The sequence below is a fragment of the Rattus rattus genome, chromosome 6, assembly GCF_011064425.1.
Source record: "Rattus rattus isolate New Zealand chromosome 6, Rrattus_CSIRO_v1, whole genome shotgun sequence".
NCBI lineage: Eukaryota > Metazoa > Chordata > Mammalia > Rodentia > Muridae > Rattus > Rattus rattus.
Genome location: NC_046159.1, coordinates 24,955,452 through 24,979,952, shown reverse-complemented (window position 1 = coordinate 24,979,952; position 24,501 = coordinate 24,955,452). Strand labels below are relative to the sequence as shown.

Below are 24,501 nucleotides of genomic sequence, written 5' to 3'. Positions count from 1 at the left end.
CATGATCTCAGTCACATAATCCAGTCAGAGGACCCAGGCCTATCAATTGTTGGTGCCTTTATTTCCCTCCAGTGTTTCATTATGATTTTTCTATACGTGTGATAAGAACCTAAGGCCTTTGCTATTGAATGTGTGTAGCATCATAGATCTTCAGTACCTGTTCACATTAGGCCGTTGAAACTATGTCTGCTGGTGAGCATCTATGCTTTGCTTGGTCTAGAGTAGTTAACGTTGCCTCTGATCTGCTTTCTCTGCCCCTTTCACTACAAACCAATTTGCTTCACTCGCTGAAATGAAATAGGAAGCATTGAGAGATGACGATGAATGATAGATGATCAATAGAGGGACAGAGGCAGAAGTAGACATATTTCCAATTAGAATACTGATTTTTCTACCCCATGTATAAGATTCTTTGTGAAAAAGTCCTTTAAAATGAGTAATTTTGTTGGGGGTTTTTGTTGTGAGCCCTTTATGCCAGCACTCAGGAGGCAGGCAGATCTCTGAGTTTGATGCCAGCCTGGTCTACAGAGTGAGTTCCAGGACAGCCAGGGCTGCACACACACACAAAATACATTGTCTCAAAAAAAACCTCACCAGAGAGAGACACACAGAAAGAGAAGGGAGAGGGCTGGAGGGAGGGACAGAGGAAGGAAGGGAGAAGGACAGGGACAGGGAGAGGGAGAGGGACAGGGACAAAGACAGAAAGACAGAGATGGAGAGAGAGCAGGGGCAGATGCAAAGGGGAAGATGGGGAGGGGAGAGGGAGAAGAGGAGGTGGAGAGAGAGGGAGGAAGTGTAACTTCAGGGCAGCAGAGATGGCACGGAAGGAAATAGCACTGGTGGCACTGAATTCTGATCCCAGCACTCATGTAAAGGCCAGGCGTGACCAAAGGGTCCTATAACCCCAGTGATGTGGAGGTTAGAGGCAGGAGAATTGCTGGGACTTGCCTGCTGCCAGTTTAGTTCCAGGGACGTTCTCAAGAGAATAAGGCACTGTGTGGGAGCAGGGCACCCACACCCTCCTCTGGCCTCTGCTGGGTGCATGGGTACATACACCTGCACACGTGTGTGCATTGCTGAACAGTCACATACATGTGCACAGACACCAAAAATGATCTATTCGCAAGATTTCAGGGATCCAAAATCGGCATTTGTTGCTTTGGAGTTTGACTGACACATTTCCTGTTTTCGTAAATCAATCCCAGGGGAGAAAGAGGAAGCAATGAACCTCAGTTATGCTCCTGACAGTATTCATAATCTGGAAAAACACATGTGTCTGCAGAGTTCCCGGGTGACTCCATGTGGCAGGTTTCAGGGCTGCAAGGCAGGAACCCAACCCCTGCTAAAGCTTGATTTTCCTTCCCGCAGGTGCGCCTGAGCTTCAGCCCATCCCAAAGTCTTCCAGCCTCACAAACCCATATGCGGGTTACAGCTTCTCCTCAGTCCCTCTGTGGCCTGAGAGCTGTGGACCAAAGCGTGCTGCTCCAGAAGCCTGAGGCTGAGCTCTCCCCTTCCTTGGTGAGTCCCCTTAAGCCTCTGTTCAACAGAGTGGGCTCTGGGCCGGAAGTGGCCCTAGTTCTGATGAAATTGCTTGTTCGGCCACGAAAGCTCTTGAACACTAAAATACTGCATTTCATGCTGACAGTGTCTGTAAGGGAGCTCTTCACTCTAAAATCCCAGAGAACAGATCAGAAAACTTTGGCCAATAAACTGAAGTGGGAGAAGGAAAAGAGGCTCTCTGAGTTGCAAAGCCTTCTGTGCTCTTACTGGACCTGTCCTACCCCAGACGTGGCTTGTCCTCTTCGTATGTTCATGACTGAGCTTTTCAGACTCATACTGCATGTGGGAGCCAAACGAAACCGTTTATACAAATAGAATCTTGCACATCTCAAGAGTTCTCCAGAATAAGAAAAAAAGGATATATAGTGGTTTAAAATTTTAAATTTTAAAATGCAAGGTTCTCACCTCGTTTTGAAAATTCTCAGAAGCACAAATGAACCATGCACTATTTACAGGAGTCTCACCCAAGATAACGACAGTAAAATTCTTCTTTATATTGAATTAAAAACAGGACTGATTAGGAATAATTTTATGATCACTAATAGTGTAAAAATTATTATTACACTGGCTAATAGCATGTTTTAGAATGTAAGGTAGATATGTAAATTTAAAAACCGAAATCTTTAGTTCTGATAATGCTGGGAACTTACCAGTCCTAAACTGACACATAAATTAAACCAGTATTTAATTAGTTTAATGATGAGATTTTGTGATGCACGTGCAGAACATGCTTTGGAAAGTATCCTGCTAAAATGTTTCTCTTTTTTATTTTTACTTTCCCCAAATCTTTTAAACAAGAGATTTCTTGATCAGTTGTTTTTAGCTGACAAATACAAGCAATTAGTTTTAAAACACAAGGGTTGTTTAAAATGGGTGGGGCTTCCTTGTTCCACCCACCTTGTCCTCTCCATGCCCTGGGTACCCATACTTTTGATGAGGACAGCTATTTTCTTGAACATTCAGGTATTTGTGGTGATCACAGTGATTTTTTTTTGAGAATCTCCTCAAGAAAGCCCAAGAAGAGGACCCTGTGGGAGCCAACCAGTCAGTCAACTCTGAAACCACAATGCTAGCCAAAGATAACTCGGAAAGTGCTCCCAACATGCCCTCTCATCTCCTGTCTCTTCCAGATATATGATCTACCAGGTATGCAAGACAGCAACTTCATTCCACGTCCCCACTATCCATTTGAAGACAGAGGCGGTTGTTTGATGTACGGACAAAGAGACACGGAAGAGCTCACATACTTAGTACCATATGGACGAGAGAAGGATGCCTACAGATACGTGAGGGTGAGTCAGGCTGTCTATTGACATGCTGCTATGTGAATTATTTAGGTTTAATGAAACACTATATTAGTAAAGAATTTTAGACTTAGGCTTAGGGTTCACTCCTAAGCTTTCCAAAATCTATATCTTGGAAAGTGGATAGTCTACCCCATCTTACATGTGGTGGTTCCCGGGTTCATTCCTAAGCCTTCCAAAATCTACATCTTGGAAAGTGGACAGTCTAGATAATTTTTATCTTTATATGGAGGAAACTGGCACAGAGTCAGGAAGTGACATTATTATTATTATTATTATTATCTTTTTTTATTTTTTTTATTATTAACTATTTCATTATTAATAATTTTGGTTTTTCCTTTCAGGTTCTCAAATGTCCCCTCCTCCCATTCCTTATGGGTGTTCCCCCCCAACCCTCCCCCATTGTTCCCAGGCTGCCCAACAGTCTAGTCACATCTGTCTGCCTCCAAGGGCTTCCCCTTCCACTGGTTAAAGGCATTGCCACCATGCATCCAGGCTGAGTCCAGCGACTTCTTTAAATAGCAGCAGTGTATCAGAAAGAAGGCCTGCACATGAGCCTCTCTGTAAACTCTGTTCCTCACTGCACTCCATGAGTATGAGACACACAATTGGAGTAGGAATTCTACTTGAACATGTAAAACTGTATGTGAAATAGTTACTGAGATGTTTATATACACATTTTTTTCAGAACTTTGAGATATTTTGCTTGATCAATACTTTTCTTTCTAGGACATGGGTTTAACAGCATTCACCAACTTGGATATCAAAGCTCCTACATACTGTTATCATTATTACACGGTTAAACTATCAGGTAAAATACAAATCTGTATTTTCAGTACAACATAAATGTGAGTGATTTATGGAAGCTGGCAAAATGAAATTGTGGCATTTGTAGAGCATCAGAGTAGAGTAAAAAAACCCAAGTTTAGCAGAACAAAATATGCCCAGAAAATACGCTACTACTACAAGGAAGTTAAAGGCTGAAGGTCCTTAAGTCAATGTTAAAAGAAGACAAAAATGCCATAGTCATTGTGGTACAGGGTCATTGTGTGAAGTGGGAAGAACTTTTGCAGATGGGTCATGAGAGGTGAAGAGAGTTCCCTAAGCATTAGAGAGGAAAGGGACAGAAAAGTCAGGCATTTCAAATAAAGGAGAGGACAGGAAGAAAAAAGCACACTCATATACTAACCAACTAACCACTTAGTCTTCCCCTCTTCCTCTCATCCGAGTTCCTTTCAGAGTGACTGCACCATTTGCATCCCCACCAACACTGAATGAGGGCTCCCTTTACCCATATCTTCTCCAGCACTTGTTGTCAGTTATTTTTTTGACCTTGGCCATCCCGATTGGGGTGAGATGAAATCTGTTGATTTAATTTGCATTTCCTTAGTTGCTAGCATAGCAAACACTGTTAAAAGATATGTCTTAATATTTTAAAATTGTTTCAAAACCACTGTTCAGATACACAACCCACTTTTTATCTTGGGCTGTTTGTTTACTTGACGCTTTGTTTTTTGCGTTCTTTATATAGTCGGGATATCTATTCCCTATCAGATGTATAGCTAGAAAAGATTTTCTCCCACTCTCTGGGCTTCCACTTCACTCAATTGATTGCCCCCTAGTTGTTCAAAAGCATTTCAGTCTTTTAAGGTCTCCATTTGTCAAGTATGTACCTTAAATTCTAGGTGAATGGATCTCCTTCAGAGAGTCCTTTCCTACACATGCATTTTGTAGGGTTGCTGCCTATGTTTCCTCCACTACCAGTTTTGAGTTTCATGTTGAGGGCATTGATCCATTTGGTGTTGATTTTTGTGCAGGGTCATAGATATAGGTCGACTTCCATTCTTCTATATGTGAAAATTCTGTTTTCCCAGCACCATTTGTTAAAGACACTATCTTTCCTCTGGTGTACATTCTGTCATCTCTGTCAACTATCAGTTGGCTGTGGTTACATGAGTGTGTTTGGGTCTTGTATTTTTTTCCATTGATCTACATGTCTATATTTTTGTGTTTCCCATGCCGGTTTATTACTCTAACTCTGTAATATAACTTGAAATCATGAAGCTTTATCTTTATTATCATTTATATTCTAAATATTAAATGGATTATTATGACTTAACATAAAATGAAACATTATTTTGACTGGACTGTATTAATTTAACTCATACTAGTTTGAAAGAAAATTGAAATGTCTTCACAAGTTTCTAAAAGCAGCAGAATCTGAGGCACTGTGAGGACTCTAAACAGTGGAATAATAGGGAAACTATCCCTGTAGTGGTTAAGGTGATGGGTGAAGAAGGTAAAATACTAGAAAATAGATCTTGAAGGTAAATATGAAGACTGAGGTCGGGGTACAGGTTGTGGTGATCACAGGGGAGGACCATGGAAATGCAGCTCTGTGTGTATATGAATTAAAAAATTGGGAGAGATTCTCCATGCTTAGAAGTCAATAGGGAATACTTAGGTGAAGCCCTAACTAAATCTGCATGTATACTCATTCTTGAAAAAAAGCAGAGTACAGAACCTCAATCGCCAGCTTTAAATCTACATTCTTGTCAGTCCAAACCCAAGCCAATGCTATGATTCTTGGGTAATAAACTTTCTGTTTCTAACCCAAGAGTTTGTACTTATACCTATTTCCATTTTATATAAATTGAAAACCTATGAAAATATTGGGTGAATCCAACAGATCTTAAGAAAGAAAAAAGATGGCAAGAGTATCTCTGACAACAATGTAGACATCATTCAGCTCTTGTCTGGAGTGATTCTCATTGTAGCCACGAGATCTGTTACCTAGGATTGCATTAGGGATATTCATTCCTCCTACGGGGCACAGTAGATCTGTAAGCATTCACTAACCTTCCAATTTCAACCCAGGAAAATATGCTTCATAGTTCCTTCCAACTCCAACTGCTCCAGATGAGATTTCACCTTGTTGAAAAGATGTTGCTTAGTCTCCTCCAAAATGAGTGATTCAGGGCATCATTTCCAGTGTAACCACAATAGTGTCTAACAGTCAAGAAGAAACTGAAGATTAAGCTACATTAACACTGTACCATTGTGTCTCATTGTGTATTCATTTCTTCCATTGTAACTTCATAGCACCTGCTGTGGATTCGGAAGTTTCACCAAGAGGGGGAGAGTTTGAAATGATGCCCTTGGTAGCAAATAAAAGTCCACTACCTAAAGAGACACCACGTAAAGATCCAGTTATTGAGACCATTAGGAATTATTTTCCTGAAACCTGGATCTGGGATTTAGTCACAGTAAAGTAAGTGATTTCCATTTGTATGATTTGGACTAGGTATAAAATTTTTCTTTATTTTCTTGTATTTCACTAATTAATTGATATTTATCATAAGCAAAGAAATTAGTCATTTACAAAACCATAGCATATCAACCCACCAATTATAAAATACATGTATTTCCATCATTCCCAGAATATGCACATAAAATGTGTCATGTACCTTTCTGATAGTTAAACCATTCAGGATCCCCATGTTGACAAATAGGTGAGGCCGTCTTATATGGGGCAGACCATGGGACTGCTGCATAGAGTAGACCATATACATCATAAAACTGTTGAATATTTTGAAAATGGGAATTCAGAGAAACTTTCAAATTTTTGCTCAGCTTTACGCTAACATACGATCTTGGAGATGTTGGGCAGTTCCAACTAGAGTTGGAGAAACAAGATTTCATTTTTCTATCTGGAGCCCCATTTACCCTGTTCACTTCCTACCACTCCTTTGAATGGCTCATGGGATGCTGCCCTGTCACACTCAGTTATCACCTCAGAGAGAACTAACTCATGTTTCTCTCTCTGTGCTTCACACTTCCGTTCTCCCAGCTCCTCAGGAGTGACTGAAGTGGAAATGACAGTCCCTGACACCATCACTGAATGGAAGGCTGGAGCTCTCTGCCTGTCCAATGACACTGGTCTTGGCCTCTCTTCTGTGGCAACTCTCCAAGCCTTCCAGCCCTTCTTTGTGGAGCTCACAATGCCCTACTCTGTGATCCGTGGAGAAGCCTTCATGCTCAAGGCCACAGTGATGAACTACCTCCCTACAAGCTTGCCGGTAAACACCTTTCTGAATTAAGTGTGACCAGAGGGGAAGAGAGCAATTAGTGTGTGTAGATTATAACTAAGACTTAAATGAAAAGGAGATAGAAAGGAAGGAAAAGATTGTATTGGACCAGTCAGCAAGTGGTTCTAAATGCTTAAACAATTTCCAGAGTCTAACTACATATATATAGCAAAGGGTTGTTCAACAATATGGACACTACATAAAATTAGGCGATTTGGCCAGTATTTAAACAGCATGTACTGTACTGACAGAGATAGGATATTCCAAGTAGCCTCTGTATACCATCAAAGGACATGGATCACATAGATATATGAGGTTGTTGTCAGTGCATTTTGCTTTTGTTCAAGGTAGGTGTATACTTCAAAATAGTAGCTAACAATCTAGTACAGTAAATGTAGTTCTGCCATCAAAATAAAACACATATAAATTGACACATATGTAATTATCTCCTCAATGGTTTGTGTAGATAATACAAAGATGATAGCTGAATAAATTTCTAGACATGTATCTGCAGATGAAATCTAGGCAAGCCTTCTGTGTAACTTACATGACATTTTAGGCATGTCCTCTGTTGCCTCCTGGACTCTTTTGCCTACATATCCCCATGCACTGATATGCTGACCTTCTATGGCAACATTGTTTTTCATTTATTTAGTTTGCTATTTCTTTCCCTGTGGGGCCACAGATGGCTGTGCAGCTGGAAGCTTCTCCTGATTTCACAGCTGTCCCAGTGGGAAATGACCAAGATTCTTACTGCCTTGGTGCCAATGGGAGGCACACCTCATCCTGGTTGGTAACTCCCAAATCTTTAGGTGAGTGAACATTTTGTAAGTGGACTCTACCCAGAAGAGGTGAGTGTAGCAAGGTTCCTTCAGTTACTTTCTTCTCACTGGGTTCCCAAGAGGAAGCTCTCAGTCATTGCTGCTTCTGGCCAATGCTTACCACCTTCTTCAATACAAGACAAGCTATTGACTCACTCATAGAACTGAGGATACCCTGAAGATCTGTCTTTGGTGGATGTTAGGGTCCTAGAAGATCTGAGCTCAGCTATCTGGATCATGTGTTTCAGGGAATGTGAATTTCTCTGTGTCTGCGGAAGCACGACAGTCACCAGAGCCCTGTGGTTCTGAGGTGGCCACCGTTCCTGAAACTGGGAGAAAGGACACAGTAGTCAAGGTCTTGATAGTTGAGGTGAGTAAACTTCTTCAGTCAGCAGTGTGCAGAGTCCAGAAAATGGAGCAATGTTGATTATATTTACATGAAAATAAAGGATATTAACATACGACCTTGACATAGTTCATAGCTATCGAGACCCATGCTTTTAAATCTATATGTGTTCTGTCTTCTTTTCCCTTCCTAGTCTTTTAACTGAAGCATGGGGGTAGGAGGCATAATCTAAGCTGGTTTATCTTGCTAAAGCTAGACCTCTTTCTAATGATTATGCCCCACCCTTTTTTCTTTATTATCTTTCCCTTTACCTTCATTTTGATCTGGCATGCCAAAATTCTCACATGCTGAAGCCATTCCAGCCCATAGCCTCACAAGTAAACTGTCTTTCAAAAGACAAAACAAAACAAAAAACTGCATCCTGCAATTCTGTGTTTGCACACTCAGTGTTTGCACACACTGTGATTTCTCATGTCATGTGATTTCCTATCCTTTTGTCCAAGCCTGAAGGAATCAAGAAAGAGCATACCCTCAGCTCACTTCTCTGCGCATCAGGTGAGAATCTTTCAAAACAACAATGAAATAATAACTTAAGTTGCCTACTTAGAGATCTTGCAATATTCCTATAAGATAATCAGGATCTACAGACCTTATAACCCCTAAAAAAACTAACAAAACTGAGTCTTGTAAATTAAGATCATCACTTACCCAATGCAGCTCTAAGAGTATTGTTCACACAGAACCTTGCACTGTAGTCCTTTTTAATTTTAGAATACAGAAGCCTCTTCTTCAATCTCAATACTTAGAAAGTTATAGATAGGGAGTGACTAAGAAGAGGTCACAACTGAAATTTTTTTTAAAAGGGGGGAGGGATGTGAATATAGAGAATATCTTGGGAAACACCATATTTGGTTTTTTTGTTAGATCATAAACAAAAACAAAGATTTATATGACTGAAAAATTTCATACGTAGGCAAGCTAAATCGTGGTGTGTACTTAGCATAACATTGTTCTCTAGTAGTTGTTTTTATACCTTGCTCTTTTATCCTTGTTCCACACTGGAAGACAATGATTGCAAAAGAAATATAGCAACACTTGACACAAGAGGAAGCTCAGTATCCCCTATGAGGGACAAACATAAGGTCAGGGACTGTTTACTCACAATAATGGCTCTATGGCCAGCACCTCTCTTAGCCAGTGCTTGTGGTGTCTACTCAGAACACATTTGTCAATAGCATAAAGAAAGCTAAAGATAGGATAAGAAAAGTCCTATTCTTTCCACTGGTCAATTGTGCCTTCCCTCAGTTACTGATGACAGTGTAATCTACCCACTACTGACCTACGGCAGTAGGAAGCCGTTCATGACAGCTGCAAGGGAGAGAACAGAGAGCCTCCCAAGCACCTCAGGGAACAAGGAAGAACAAAAGCTGGCTCAGGATTTATTCACTCACTGATTGTGACATATTGGCTGCTTCTTCACATTGCTTTGTTGTAGGATTCCATCTTCATGATTAAACACCAGGACCCAAAGCAACTTGGATTGTTGATCAGCTTACATGATCACTGTCCATCACAAAGTGAAGGCAGGCAGGGATCTGGAAGCAGAAGCTATGGAGGGATGCAACTGCCTAGCTTGCTCTGCTCTGGCTCAGTTTGCTTTCTTATGTACCACAGATGGTGCACACATGGCCAGGATCTCCACATCTATTATTCATTAAAAGAAAAAAAAGCTTCAAGATGGGCTTGCAGCCCAGTGTCATGGAGGATTTTCCCAATTGAGGTTCCCCATTCCCAGAAAACACAACTTATGTCAAAGTTCACACACACACACACACACACACACACACACACACACACACACACAGAGAGAGAGAGAGAGAGAGAGAGAGAGAGGAGAGAGGGGAGGGGAGGGGGATAGGGAAAGGGAGAAGGAGGAGGGACAGGACAGGAGAGGTAGAGGAATAGGAGAGGGACAGAAGCAGGGTTTTCCTAAACCTGAATTCAATAAATAACACATTTTCATGTGTCTATTAAAATAACTAATTAGGGTTTTGACAGAAGTAGAGGAACACAGGTCACAGAGCCTCAGACATTCTGTTTTGGACAGGTGCTGTGCTTCAAAGCAATGGGTGATAAAGGGGAAGAGGGTGGAGTTTGACAAGGCAGTGGTACCAGGGAATGTCGATTTCTGATATTTAACCTCAAGATCATTTTTCTATGGAGACAAGAACTCAAAGCTTAGGGCACAGTTTTGAAGCCACTGATCTTAGGGTACTTTAGATATGCAGAGAACAGAGATGATCATCTACCTGTCTGTTTTGTTTATTAAGATGCTGAGCTGTCAGAAACATTGTCTCTGCTGCTTCCACCAACAGTAGTGAAAGATTCAGCCAGAGCATATTTCTCTGTGATGGGTGAGTCAATCCATCCCTGGGGGACTTGGAACAATCTTCACTACCACTGCCCTGCCCTGCCCCCACCATGATTTCAAATAGAGCTTCCGAACTACAACCCTTGATCTCTTTCACAGCCTTCTTCTGACTTGATCCCTTCAATACACACTGGGATCCAGCACATGTCACCCATTCAACTCCTTCACATCACTGAGAAGGGATTCTATTAAAGACATTACTTTGTTCCTAAAGATAATGGCTATTCTGATGTCCCACCCTCTCAATTCCAGGTGATATCTTGAGTTCAGCCATAAAAAACACACAAAATCTTATCCAAATGCCCTATGGCTGTGGAGAGCAGAACATGGTCCTTTTTGCTCCGAACATCTATGTTCTGAAATATCTGAATGAAACTCAACAGCTGACAGAGAAGATCAAGTCCAAGGCCCTTGGTTACCTCAGAGCTGGTCAGTAAGGCTCAGAAACTCTGCCTTGTTCTTGTAAACATTCTCTCTACAAATGGGCTTAGCATTGGATGGGAGAGCTGAGTAGTGTTCTTGGTCAGTCCTATAAGCCAGGGTATGTGAGGGTATCTCTGACTTCAGATTTACAACCTGCAAGTCTCTGCCGTAATCGTTTCCTTAGAACACACCCAAAGCATTCTCTTCCAGGTTATCAGAGAGAACTGAACTACAAACACAAAGATGGCTCCTACAGTGCCTTTGGGGATCACTATGGCCAGGATCAAGGAAACACTTGGTAAGAGGAGTCCACTGTGTACCTGGCCTTGTTCAACTCTTTTTCCTCACGCCAGATCTACATGCATCTAATTTCATTGAAATCTAGCGGATGCCTGGGCCTGAGAGGAACATGTTTGAGGTAGTGCAAATCATGAATTGAAGAACTAAGATTCCTTTGAGCCTTTGACTCTGCACCATGTGCTTTAATGGCTTTGGTAAGCTGGCTTTTTCATTTCTTTCGATCGTTCATCAGTACATGCCTGGCTATATTTTACTGAACTTTCAAAGATGCTCATAACTGAGACTTGAAAAACTCTTGCCAGTCTTCATGTAACCTTACATTACATAAGAATGTATTATTGATGACTAGAGAGGTGGCTCAGCGGTTAAGAGCACTGTCTACTCTTCCAGAAGCCCTGAGTTCAATTCCCAGTAACCAACCATATGGTGGCTCACAACCATCTGTAATGGAACCCGATGCCCTATTCTGGTATGTCTGAAGACAGTGACAGTGTGCTCACATGAAATAATAAATCTTTTTTAAAAAATTACTCATTTAAAAACAAAACAAAAAACCAGAACAGAACAAAAGGACAGTGTTAGTGAGATAAAACACACAGACAACCAACCAACAGGTGACAAAGGAAAAAGTGACTGGGAGATAAACCAAGAAAAGGACCTAATTTTTTGAGGCAGAAAACATATGCCTTTGGCTTTTAGGAAAGGAGATTCCTCTTTCTACAAAAGGAAATATAGGGAGTGAGGGGAAGCCTAGGATAAGCATGCAGATGTGTTAGAGAAACACCAGAGGGGGGAATATAGGAGCAACGAGAAAGAAGGAAGGAAGCACCTGAAACCACACCTAGTGCGTCTCCATCCAAGTGGACCATGGAACTTTAGACTACTTGGGAGTAGCCAGAGACACTGTCCAGCTGTCCTGCTCAGAGACACTTAGACTGATTGCTCATGAGTGTGAACCTGGCCCCTGGAAACCCATGTGTGGAGATGCTGCCTCAGAACAAAGGCTTCATCTCCACACTCTCCCTCCCCCATCAGGCTCACAGCCTTTGTGCTCAAGTCTTTTGCCCAAGCTCGAGCCTTCATCTTCATCGACGAATCACACATCACCGACACCTTCACCTGGCTCTCCAAGCAGCAGAAGGACAGTGGCTGCTTCAGGAGCTCCGGATCACTGCTCAACAATGCCATGAAGGTGATCTTTTCTGAAGTGCTTATAAGCATGGTGACCTAGTAACTCCTCAAGGTCAAGTCCTACTACTTATCATGGGGAGGAATAATCCTATAGGTTGGGATGTATTTTCTCATAATGGGGATGTAAATGGGGACTTCCATTGAATACCTGGATTGGCCATGAGCGGGGAAGACTTCTTGCTTGCTGTATTTTTTGCTGACTACACTCGTTTGTTGTTTGCAGGGGGGAGTCGATGATGAAATCACCCTCTCTGCCTATATAACCATGGCCCTTCTGGAAAGTTCACTCCCAGACACAGTAGGTGCCACATTGCTTTCCAGCATTCAAACTGGTGTAAAGTCTGTGGCTTTCTATCCTTTCTGAAGCCAAGAGGAAGCTTTTATTTTTATTATTTTTTACAATGCTTTGCACTTGTCAGATTTCATTAATAAGCATCCACTTGCTCAACAAAATCCTGGATATGTTACAAAAATCAACCTGAAATCACAGCCTCTGGTACTGTCCCTGTTCATCTGTATCTTAAATGAAACATAGTTTATAAAAAGGAATGGCTCCCAAAACATAGAGAGGTAGACAGATAATCAACGACAGGAAGAAGATAGGAAAGAAAGAATGGAAGAAGGAAAGGTAGGGAGAAAGGAAGGGATGGAGAGAGAGGGAAGGAGAAAGGGAGGGAGGAAGGAAGAAGAGGAGGTAGGTAGTGGGAAGGTGAGAGAGGAAGAAAGAATAGAGAGGAAGAAGGGAGGAAGGGAAGGGGAGAGTGGAGAGAGGGGGTGTAGAGCAAATAAGGGAGGAAGGAAAGGGAAAAGGAAGGGAGGGACAGAGGAAGAGTGGGGAGGTGGAAGGAAGGGAGGAGAGGAGTGGGAGGGGATGGGAGGAGAGAAGAGGGAGGATTGATTTGAAAACTGTAAACATAGTAGCCTCCATATTTGTCCCAGGATCTGCTAGGACACTTTTTTTCCCCAAATAGCTCATTTTACCTTGTTCTGCCAACAGGATCCTGTTGTCTCCAAAGCCCTGAGCTGCCTAGAGTCATCTTGGGAGAACATAGAGCAAGGAGGAAATGGCAGCTTTGTGTACACCAAGGCACTGATGGCCTACACTTTCGCTCTGGCAGGGAACCAGGAGAAGAGAAACGAAATCCTGAAATCCCTTGATAAGGAAGCTATAAGGGAAGGTAAGAATGTGTGTTCTCGAGTTTATCTCCATCCAGCCCCCCTGAAGGAAAACAGGGTAGCATATGGAGAGTGGAAATAGCATTACATTTTAGTCCCAGCTCTGTGCCACGCTGAAGTTTCTCCTTGATTGCCCTATTTCAAAATGAGTCTTCCTTCTCTACAAAAGCCTTCTGTTTGGCATTTGCTGATAGGGTGACCAAAACCAACAATTGTAATATCACAGTAGAATGCACACAGGTCTAACTATGTTACAATGGTGAACATAGTGAAAGCTTAGCATTTCTCTCTGCTACCTGCATTCCTATCTGGAGCAACAAAGACTGTGAAGAACACACAGAGGAATGATGCTTTGAGATTTTGCTATTTCAACTGAAACTCTGAACCCATTGGCAAACTTTAATAAGTCATTTGGTTTGAACGCTGAAAAAGTGACCCTTTGTTGGGTGTGAGGGAGTTAATGAGTAAAAGAGTCCTGTCTGCTATTGATTCTTCAACAGCTGTGCTAGAGAACCATTGAGTACTTAATTTAGTTAACAACACAATATTTCTGTCCATGGTCTTTCTCAATCACAACCGTCCCCACCACCTGCAGATTTTTACTGCAAATTAGTAAACCTGGGTGTATTGTGAGTGAAAACTTTAAAACCTTCTACAAACATTTACTGTTCTTTCTTTCTACATATAATCCTATACTCAATCACCACTCGGAATTTTAATTTTTTTCCTCTATTTTTACCCTAAGACAACTCCATCCACTGGGAAAGACCTCAGAACCCGATGAAACCAGAGCAATATCTATACACACCCCAGGCTTCCTCTGCTGAAGTAGAGATGAGTGCCTATGTCGTCTTAGCTCGCCTCACTGCCCAGCCAGCCCCGTCCCCTGAGGACCTGGCTTTGTCATTGGGCACCATCAAGTGGCTCACAAAGCAGCAGAATTCCCATGGCGGCTTCTCCTCCACACAGGTCAGTGGTTTTCCTTCAGAATCCACATGGGGTTAGGGGATTTGAACAAGAGACACAGGAACCATAAAAAGGTGAAGAGAAGAGAACAAGGAAATGTTACTCGTGGATATTTTGTGTGTGTAGGAAGTGAGGTAATGATAGAATTCCACAATAAATTGCCCTCGTTCCTGTTCCCAGACACAGGAGTTCTCTTGATACCAGGATTAGTGAAACAGGCCTATGTTTCTGAGAACTTCCTAACCCAGATCCAATTCTTAATATAAAACAATGGCCAAAATCCTGGAATATCCAGAATCCTAGGCATAGCTCCCTCACCCTAGACATAGCTCCTTCACCCTAGAACAGCATAGGGAGACCCAAGACCAAACCGACATGTCTGCTGCCCTACTGACCTTAGGTCAGCTCTTTCCCTTCTCCTGATAGGCTCTCCTAATCTTATGTGGGATAGATCACTCTCGGCTTCTCTGCAAGCTGGCAGGAGGTTCTGCTACCTCTTGACACTTGGGAACCACCAGGGCTGTCCTGAGGTAATAACATCTCCACCTCCAAACACATCTGCCACAACGACTATAATTCATGCTCCAGTTATTCTGGCACCATGGCAGAGGTCATAGTGAGATGGCAGGGTCCTCTAAAGGACAAGTACAGTGTATTGAAAAGAAACCTTCTGTGATGCTAGCCACCCTGCTCTGCGGTTCAGTTCTTTTCCTCTTTCCTTTCACTAGACATCCCTGTTGTGATCGTAAAGTCCTTGCTGCAAGTTTCTGCTCTCTTGCTGGGCTCTGTTCTCAGGTTAGCAGCTGAAGTTCTCTTAGGATAAGAAAGGGTCACGTGAGAACGATCCTTTCTGGACCATGGAGGTCACTCGAACAGAGTATGCCACTGAGGAGCAAGGCAGTGAAGGACAACACTAGACCATAGTTTTTTCTATGTGATAAGTCTGAACCAGGACAGGCACTTGGCCATGGGTCCTTGATTCCTCAAGAAGTGCAGAAGGAAGTTTGCCAATGAGAGCAAGGATGTGGTTTTGTGGAGAGATGGAGATGATCACCATGGGTGTTGGGGACAAAGGAGAAAAACAATGAATGCTGGGAGGATAATCTAATCTATTTCCTCTGGCTAGGGAGGATTTGCATATGACAGGATACTCTAAGGGGTAAGCAATTGTGGAGTTTTTTGACCCTCAAATGTTTCTATATTAAAGCCTGAAATAAAGTCTAGAGCTCAAGTAATTAGAGACAGAAGATTCATGACAATTTGTCACAGCTAGAGCAAACTTTGGGAAGAGCTCAAGGCCTTCCAAATGGACGCTATCCTGAACGTTATCATTCATTCTTGTCAGGACACTGTGGTGGCCCTTGATGCTCTGTCCAAATATGGAGCAGCTACTTTTTCCAAAAGCCAGAAAACTCCTTCGGTGACCGTCCAATCTTCAGGGTCATTTTCCCAAAAGTTCCAAGTGGACAAGAGTAATCGCCTGTTACTGCAGCAGGTCTCATTACCAGACATTCCTGGGAACTATACCATCAGTGTGTCAGGGGAAGGATGTGTGTATGCTCAGGTAAGATGCTGGGAAGTTGTGGGTATGCGGCTGTGAGCCTCCTTCCCCTAAATGGAAGGTCTGACTTTGCACACATTATGCTCACATTGGGGAAAATTGATCCAAGGACACAGTGCAATGGAGGTGACATATTTCTGTTCACTACTTATCAGACCACGCTGAGATACAATGTGCCCTTGGAGAAGCAGCAGCCTGCATTTGCTGTAACGGTGCAGACAGTACCCCTGACTTGTAACAACCCCAAAGGCCAGAACAGCTTCCAGATCTCACTAGAAATCAGGTATGAGATAGGCATGTGTGTCTGTCTCTGTATGAGCATCTATCTCTGTCTCTGTCTCTCAGCTACTATAGGGCTGTCTTCCTCACACTCTTCATGGATCGGGTTCAAAGATACCCAAAGTGGGTCTCTTTATTAACATTTTGCTTTGCCTGTTAAAATAAATGAATGAAAATACTGTGCTTCAACAAAGTGAACAATGGGGAATTGTAAAATTATAATTTCTAATTAGTCTGCATTTAGGGTTCCTTTCTAGTCCACTACTGTAGTAAAATAATACATCATTCTTTTTCAGGAGCCCTTAACATGGTTTATTCTTCCTCACCAACAAAGAATAGCCTTCCTGGTCTTTCATAATTTCATTTTTCTAGATGGAGAGAGATAGTCGTTTCCTCTGACACTCATCAACAGCTTTGTACAAAATATAACCATCAATGAGGTCCAACTGCAGAAACAAAAGGGATCTTGTATGGAGAGAATACATTCATAGTTACACTTATTATACATATGGGCATGTGTGTGCATGTGTGTGTGTGTGCGCGTGTGTGTTGGTGTGCACATGTGCATGTACATGCGCCTGTGTGTATGTGTGCACCAGTGTGTGCCTGTGCATTTGTATTTTCATGTGTGACCGTGTGTGTGTGTGTGTGTGTGTGTGTGTGTGTGTATGTGTCTGCATGAGCACATACGAGCACATGTGCATGTGACAAAGGACAATATCAGCCCTCAACCATCAGCCCTCAGGTTCCATACATACTTGTTTATGACATTAGGTCTCTTACTAGCTAAGCAGACTGCTGACTTACCAGCATGCCTGGAAGACCCAGCCATTAATGCACTCTGCACATGATAGTCTTATGCAATCTATTCTCAGAACTACTTATGTTGACGATAAAGGTCATATATTTTAAGATATGGAAAATATCACACAGGCTATATCAGGAATTACTGCTGGACCTCAAAGAAGGCAGGATTCAGACTATTAAAATGACTCCTCCTGTGCACTTCTTTGGTCTGTAGTTACACGGGGAGCCGTCCAGCCTCCAACATGGTGATTGCTGATGTGAAGATGCTCTCTGGTTTCATCCCATTGAAACCAACAGTGAAGAAGGTAGGCAGAGACGAGATGTTTGTGTTCCCTGTATCCTCAGACTAGGAGCCTACCAATACCATCATGATTACGTCAACCCATGTCAAAGCAGGTAGCGCTAATTTAACACACTTGGGTTTGTTAAAATGCTGGTGTAGGTATGGACTGTGATAGCAGCCAGCACAGGAAACGTAAGAAAGGTGTCTGAGTTCACTGAGGCCACAATCTATCTAATGATAACTTTTAAAGGGTGATGAACCTGGTCAATAATGATTCATGGGAAAATGATAAATGGCAAAATTGCAGGTGTAGTTTCAGATGTTTTAAGAACTATGAAAATTAACAACAAGCTTAGATCATTAACAGAGCACAGGCAATATGGGGTAAGAACTGCCAGATGGGTGACTACTTTTAATGTTCGAACAAAAGTCAAAAAAGCCTATTACTCAGTGAGTTCATATTCAGTCAGGCCTTTAGTAGAGTAGCAGTCACAATTTCTAAATATATTTTCATTCTTACTGAAAAAGATTTTTCTCATCTATTTAAGTGAATTCAATAACATCGCCTTTTTATCATCCACTACCCCACAGTTCATTTACCTCTCTCACCCCCCAAGGCCTTGGCTATTGCAGTAACTCGTTGTTTTCTCTCATTTTCAGCTTGAAAGATTAGAGCACATAAGCAGAACAGAAGTGACCACCACCAACGTCCTGTTATATTTGGACCAGGTACGATTCCTTCCTTCCTCCCTAGACCTGCTGAGACGGCAGTCCTTGATCTATGTGGGTCAGGTGAGGGTCCTTCCCGCCTTCCTATACATGCCCGGGTGGGCAATCTTTCTTGGTGAGTCTATGTGGGAGGCACATAGCAGAAGAGAAGTAATTCTAAAGGAATTAACAATTGTAATTAGAATTAGAGGCATGTTCCCTCTTACTAGATGATGCTGTGAGTTCTTTCTCTCTGGCCTGGAGACCTGATTCAGCAGTTAAGGGCACTTACGGCTCTTACAGAAGATCAGAATTCAGTTCCCTGAAGCCAACCCAATTCACAACTCCCTATAACTCCAGTTCCAGGGAATCTGATTCCTCCTTCTGGGCTCCATCAGTACACACACACACACACACACACACACACACACACACACACAGAGAGAGAACAACAGTAGTAGTAGTAGTAGTAGTAGTAGTAGTAGTAGTAGTAGTAGTAGTAGTAGTAGTAGTAGTAGAACAAATCTTTAAGTCTTGTTTCCTCATTAGGGACTTAGCACTGGGACTTAGCATTTGGCAAGTCAAAGGGTTAACCCTCACAATGAACAAAGTCAAATATCATACATTAAGGAGGAATATGAATTTTTGGAATGGTTTAATAGGCTGGAAAAGCTTCACATAGTCCCAGGAACCTTTACTTCAGTCCACCTACCCCCGTCCCCACTCTAAAATCCTTATCAACATATCAGCATCCACCTAGGTGGGCAGTTAAGGAACACAGTGACTGTGAGAGTAAACACTACCCAACACATAACTCAGTCAGGCTGAAGAAAAACACTGGCCCCTTTTGTGAGTCTGGATCATTTTTCTCTCTTTCCCAGGTAACCAATCAGACACTGTCCTTCTCCTTCATCATTCAACAAGACATCCCGGTAAAGAACCTGCAGCCTGCCATTGTGAAAGTGTATGACTACTATGAGACCGGTGAGCAAGAGATGACCCTAAAGAAACTTGTTGTTTTGGTTTTTTGTTTACACACACTCTCTCTACATAACCCAGGCTGGCCCAAATTCTTAGTCCTCTTGACTCAACCTCCCAAATGCTAATATTACAGACATATGCAATCACACCCACTAGTAAAAACAATTGTTTTTCACACCCTGACATATTATGTAGGCTAGACAACCATTTATAAAATTTCAGTTTATTGAGCCACTCATGACTTGTTCCTGTTTGTCCAGGCAACCATGTGGGACCAAACATGCCCAAGTAACCCAAGAGACCAAACACTTTACAAAGTGGGGTCTAAATGTTGAAAGACACACAAATCTTAGAAATACAGCAATGGAAAGTGGAAGAATTGTACAAATAATTAGAATGGTAATAGAAAGGAGAGAGGGAATTGGAGCCCGTGTGCTCAGTGGTGATCAAAGAAAGAGCACAATGCCAGAGCTGGGGAATTAAATGGAAGACTTTCTGTCAAGGGAAGAGATATAGACCAAACATTTCAGACTAGAAGAATTCAAGAAATAGCGAAGGAAAACAGAAACATAGAATGCAATCTGAAAGGATTTATGTCTGCAAGGATTGCAGCTAGTACTCTGCTCAAACACTGTGGGAGAAGTGTTTGATTTTCTCCACAGGGTAAATTACTCCAATGTTGTTGTATTTGTTTGTTTATTTTGTGAGAGGTAGGCACATCACGTTGCCTGTGGAGATCAGCTGGCCATTTTGCTGAAATGGGCTCTCTACTGCCATGCACATCCCGAAGGCTGAACTCACTAAGGTCATCAGGCTTGGCAGCAAACACCTTTGCCCACTGAGTCATTTGCCAACCCAGGATAAAAATGTCAACCAGTGGCTTCAAGGGGCGAAATTCCCTCCTTTGGTTTGCCTGATATCCCCAGAGAGATGACTTTTTAGCAATCATTCAGGTCCTGATGGAGGAAAATGGTCAATCCAACACATCACCTACCCTCCACACACCCCTCCCTCAAGACCCACCTCCCTCAACACACCTCTTCCTCCACACACCCCTCCCTCCACACACCCCTCCCTCCACACACTCCTTTCTCAAAACTCCCATTCTCAGGTTCTAACCCCATGTCTTTCAGATGAAGTGACTTTTGCTGAATACAGCAGCCCCTGCAGCTCAGGTAAGCACCTAGCACTCCTCGCACATGCTTTCCTTTGATCTCCTTCCTCTCAAAACTACCCTGAACTTTTGTTAGATGAGCTCAGACAATTCTCACTGAGCATAAATGCAGGAATGTGCACCTTTGGATTGTCCACTAACCCTGGGAGACTCCTGTAACTTCTTTAGTAATATGTATAGTAGTTTATGGTAGAATATATGATGGATCCCATTCTCCTCCATGGCCACAATGCTTTCCACCAGAGAACCTTGTTGCCTGTACCCAGTGACATTATGCTCATCACATGCTGTTTTCTTCTCCCCATACACAGACGACCAAAATGTTTGAAACTCAAATCTGTGGACAAGGCATTGCTGGAATCCCCAGACCAGGGAACCTTTAAGAAGGTGATTTGTGTTTGTCTCTGAAATACAAATACTGAACAAGCTTGATAAATAAATACATAATTCTAGCAAGTTTCTATCTGTGATTATTTCTCCACTTAATCCAAATTTACTCCATACTCAGTGTTTTGCCCTATACTCCACATTTTGGATGAACAGAGATGACATCTAAACAGAAGCACACATATTGTGAACATGGGGAACACTTTACAACTGCTTCAATAAAACAGAGCTCCGGACATGGATAACCCCTGTGGCAACCTTCCCTCCATAGGAAAATCACCATGGATGTATTAGTGACACAGGATTACACTGCAAGCACAAAATGGGGATTCCAGCTTGCATTCAGAGCATTTCTGGAGGATGAGGCAGGAGAGTCACAAATTCAAGAGTGACCCATGCTCCTTTTGCAAGTGCCAAGTGAGCTGGACTTCATAACAAGATCATTTCTCAAAAAATCCAAAGGCAGGGAATATGGTTTGATGGTAAAAAAATACCCGACCACTTTCAAATCTGTGGATTCAATTTCTAACACAGAAGGAAAGCAGGAGATATAATACATCCTGGGAAAAACACTTTTTACAAAGACAAAAAAAGAGGCTTTTAGTGTCAGGAAAATGGCTATCCTGAGTGACGGGCAGGGAGCCATGTTGAAGACCACAGTGATAAATCTATTCAGTTGTGTAAAGGAGGGCATAGAGATTGAATAAGAAATTTTTCCAACAGGCTCAGGTGTTTGAGAAACTGGTTGGTCTCAAGCTGGTGCTGTTCTGCAAGGGTGTAAAAACCTTTGAAATATAGGTCAAAACTGGCAGTAGGGATGAAGCTTAAGAATTCTAGACCAGCCAAGTTCTGTTTGCTTCTTGACCTCTGGTGTATGAGGAATCCATTTCACAAGTTTTGCATCCTTGAACCTAAACATTCCAAGCCACTAGGCGGCCCCACCAGAGCAGGCTGGTATCCTCTGGACCTGGGAACCATCAGCTGATGACCAGGTGTTCATACACAGGAGCCTCTGGAAATATTTGAGATTCAGACCCTAACAGTCAGTTATTCTGTTGCTCTGGAGTCTGTGGCAAAGCAGCATGTCACAGGCTGAGGGTCAAACCTTGAACACAAATACCCACCTGTAAAGGCCATAGTTGTTGATGTGACCTTTTTCGAGGTGATGGGAACTTGAAGAACTGGATGGTGTCCTCACAGTGCTAGTGAGACCTGGCTACTCCTCACTGGCTTGCTGTTTTGCTTTGGGGGCCATGAGGTAAGAACTTGATTTAGCTTTGCTTTGGGTTGTGTGTCCTGTAGCTTCTCTGTCCCCTCAGCACAGAACCTAAAGGGGCAGGGATAATCAGTGGATCAAGATGAAACTTTCCCTTTCTAAGTGGATTGTGGCAGATGCATGCTCCAGTAAACAAAAGGCTGTCCTAGCAGAAGCAAGACGATAGGGTTTATTCATGTCACCATGAGACTGAAGAAATCTGTTGAGGCTAAGGGTCTTTATCACAGTAGTGTAATCACAGGTGGCTTTGGAGGGCACTGTGGTGGGAAGGGTACAACAGATCTGTCTCCTGGAAACTGTGGCAGACTGGTTATGAATATATTCAACCTCTTTAGAAAATTTGTTATTTAACTTTTAGGGAAAGCCAAAATTATTTCAGTCAATAGAATAAGTCTCCTAAAAGATTTTAACAGTGGAACTTTTCTGAAGATTAGGCTGAGCTTCCTGTGCAAAAAATTTTTAGACTCCATTTAGGTAAGGAAACAGGATGGAAAATGTGTTTCCAGAGTCAATGTGTATCTTTTTTTTAATTATTACTAATCATTTTGTTCATTTATACTTCAAGTGACACGTGCTAGATGCGTGTGTCAAGGTTTGTGTGTTGCTGTTTGTTATTTACTGTGTGTTCCCTATGTGTTTTCCTGTCCTGCTCAGAAGTAGCTGAAAAACTCCTGCTCCTGACCCCATGTACAGGAAGGACTCAAGTTTTACATTGGATTTTGCTTTTATTCGAGGTAGGTATATACTTCAAAATAGTAGTTAAAAATCTAGCACAGTAAATGTAGTTCTGCCATGAAAATATAACAAACATAAGTAGACAAATATATAATTAGCATTGTGTAGATAATAATTAGATAATAGCTAAATAAAGTTCCAGACACGTTTGTGTCGAGATTACCACATGGTGGCAGCAAAAGTCAAGAATATAAGTACTGCCATATTTTTAAAACCATTTGAAAAATAAGAAATTGGGAAAATACACCAATGGGTGGCCCATCACCACATGCAGACAGACAGCTCTAACTGGAGTCAGTGAATTAAAAAAGAGGAAGAAGAGAAAGAAGATGAAGTAGGGAGAGGAACATGGGGTGGGCAAGATGATCAAAGAATGAATAAATAAAATGGACAAAAGGAAGAGAGACACGGGAACAGAGAATAACTGTGGAAAATTAAAATGATAAAATATAAGAGAAACGTAATAGCACAATGTTCCATTCTCTTTGACCCACCAAAGCCACAGTCCCACCTTCCAAATCATTTCCATGTGGATTAAATTCCAGACTGGAGCAGTAGTCCAGCCCAGGGCACTGCTGGACAGGAGTCGGCTCCAGAGCTTCAGGAAATGATCCTCCGTACTCTGTGGCTTTTGGTGATGAGTGGATCTGCTGAAGTGTAAAACTGATTAAACTTCATACTAGGTCTCTGGGCTTTTCTTAGAAAGACACTAATTATGAGGGTGAAAGCTCCACCCTCACAATCTAATAATTTCCCAAAGGTCCCCTTCTCTGAATAGCACCATATTGGGAATCAGGACTTGCAGATGTTGAAGGGTTAGGACCATTGAGTCCATGACAACTCTGTTATCACAATCAACAGCAGGGTCAACGTGACAGAATGAATAGTGTGACTCACACAGACCCACAATACTGAGCTGGCTAATTCAGACCACAGCCACAAATAAAGCAGATGAGCCTACTGACTCCTCTCACTTGATCTATATAAACAGAAAACTTCCAAGTCAAATATCTAAAATTGTAGACTGAATTAGAAAAGCATCAAAGCCAATTCCCAGACTTGAGCCAGTTTACGTGGAAGGGAGGTTGGCCTCTACTAGGAGAAACATCCTCACTCCCTGGCACCAAACATACACAGTCATGCTTTCTTCCCTAAAAGGACCTTGGACTTTGATCAGGGTAGGTGCATACTGAAAAGAAAGCAGTAATTAGATCCTTAGAGAATAACTGGACACCAACTTTAGCATTAACTGGACATTAATTCCAGTAGACAGAAAACATCACTGTAGCACTCTAGTCAATGTAAAGGTTAATGGGGATGTGGGGATGGGATAACGGGAATTACTTTAAAAGATTAAACTCCAGTAACCAGAAAGTGTAGAGGAAATAACAAATTTATAATCATGTACATGACTGATAAAGTATATCCATGTGGGTGTTCATATTGAATCTGAGTCCTTTACAAGAGAAACAAGTGCTCTTAACCCCTGAGCCACCTCTCCAGGCCAAATTGTTGCACTGTGAATAAGTTTTAAGATAAACAATTTGCCTGGGTCTATCACACATAAACAAAGAAATTATAACGCACATGTTCAAACATGCACACGCAGGCACACGCATACACATGCATGCACATGCACACACCCTATCACCCAGTGCTGTTCTGCCAATAAAGAGGAAAGAGGAATACGGTGACTTGCAGGAA

General features: G+C 42.1%; 1 protein-coding gene across 1 annotated transcript in view; it reads left to right on the top strand.

The window, feature by feature from the left end:
- Positions 1 to 20,853, top strand: part of LOC116904607 (murinoglobulin-1) — a 49,915-nt gene extending 29,062 nt beyond the window's left edge. The window contains exons 15-36 of the mRNA XM_032907403.1: positions 1,369 to 1,518; positions 2,691 to 2,852; positions 3,594 to 3,675; positions 5,967 to 6,135; positions 6,715 to 6,943; positions 7,638 to 7,764; positions 8,022 to 8,143; positions 8,623 to 8,674; positions 10,450 to 10,533; positions 10,803 to 10,979; positions 11,184 to 11,271; positions 12,309 to 12,465; positions 12,688 to 12,762; positions 13,462 to 13,642; positions 14,386 to 14,609; positions 15,952 to 16,170; positions 16,323 to 16,450; positions 17,468 to 17,558; positions 18,197 to 18,265; positions 19,126 to 19,228; positions 20,359 to 20,400; positions 20,711 to 20,853. Of these exons, the coding sequence (XP_032763294.1) occupies positions 1,369 to 1,518; positions 2,691 to 2,852; positions 3,594 to 3,675; positions 5,967 to 6,135; positions 6,715 to 6,943; positions 7,638 to 7,764; positions 8,022 to 8,143; positions 8,623 to 8,674; positions 10,450 to 10,533; positions 10,803 to 10,979; positions 11,184 to 11,271; positions 12,309 to 12,465; positions 12,688 to 12,762; positions 13,462 to 13,642; positions 14,386 to 14,609; positions 15,952 to 16,170; positions 16,323 to 16,450; positions 17,468 to 17,558; positions 18,197 to 18,265; positions 19,126 to 19,228; positions 20,359 to 20,400; positions 20,711 to 20,727 (2,748 nt within the window). The 3' untranslated portion in view covers positions 20,728 to 20,853. The remainder of the gene's footprint in view (positions 1 to 1,368; positions 1,519 to 2,690; positions 2,853 to 3,593; positions 3,676 to 5,966; positions 6,136 to 6,714; positions 6,944 to 7,637; positions 7,765 to 8,021; positions 8,144 to 8,622; positions 8,675 to 10,449; positions 10,534 to 10,802; positions 10,980 to 11,183; positions 11,272 to 12,308; positions 12,466 to 12,687; positions 12,763 to 13,461; positions 13,643 to 14,385; positions 14,610 to 15,951; positions 16,171 to 16,322; positions 16,451 to 17,467; positions 17,559 to 18,196; positions 18,266 to 19,125; positions 19,229 to 20,358; positions 20,401 to 20,710) is intronic.
- Positions 20,854 to 24,501: the final 3,648 nt, after the last annotated feature.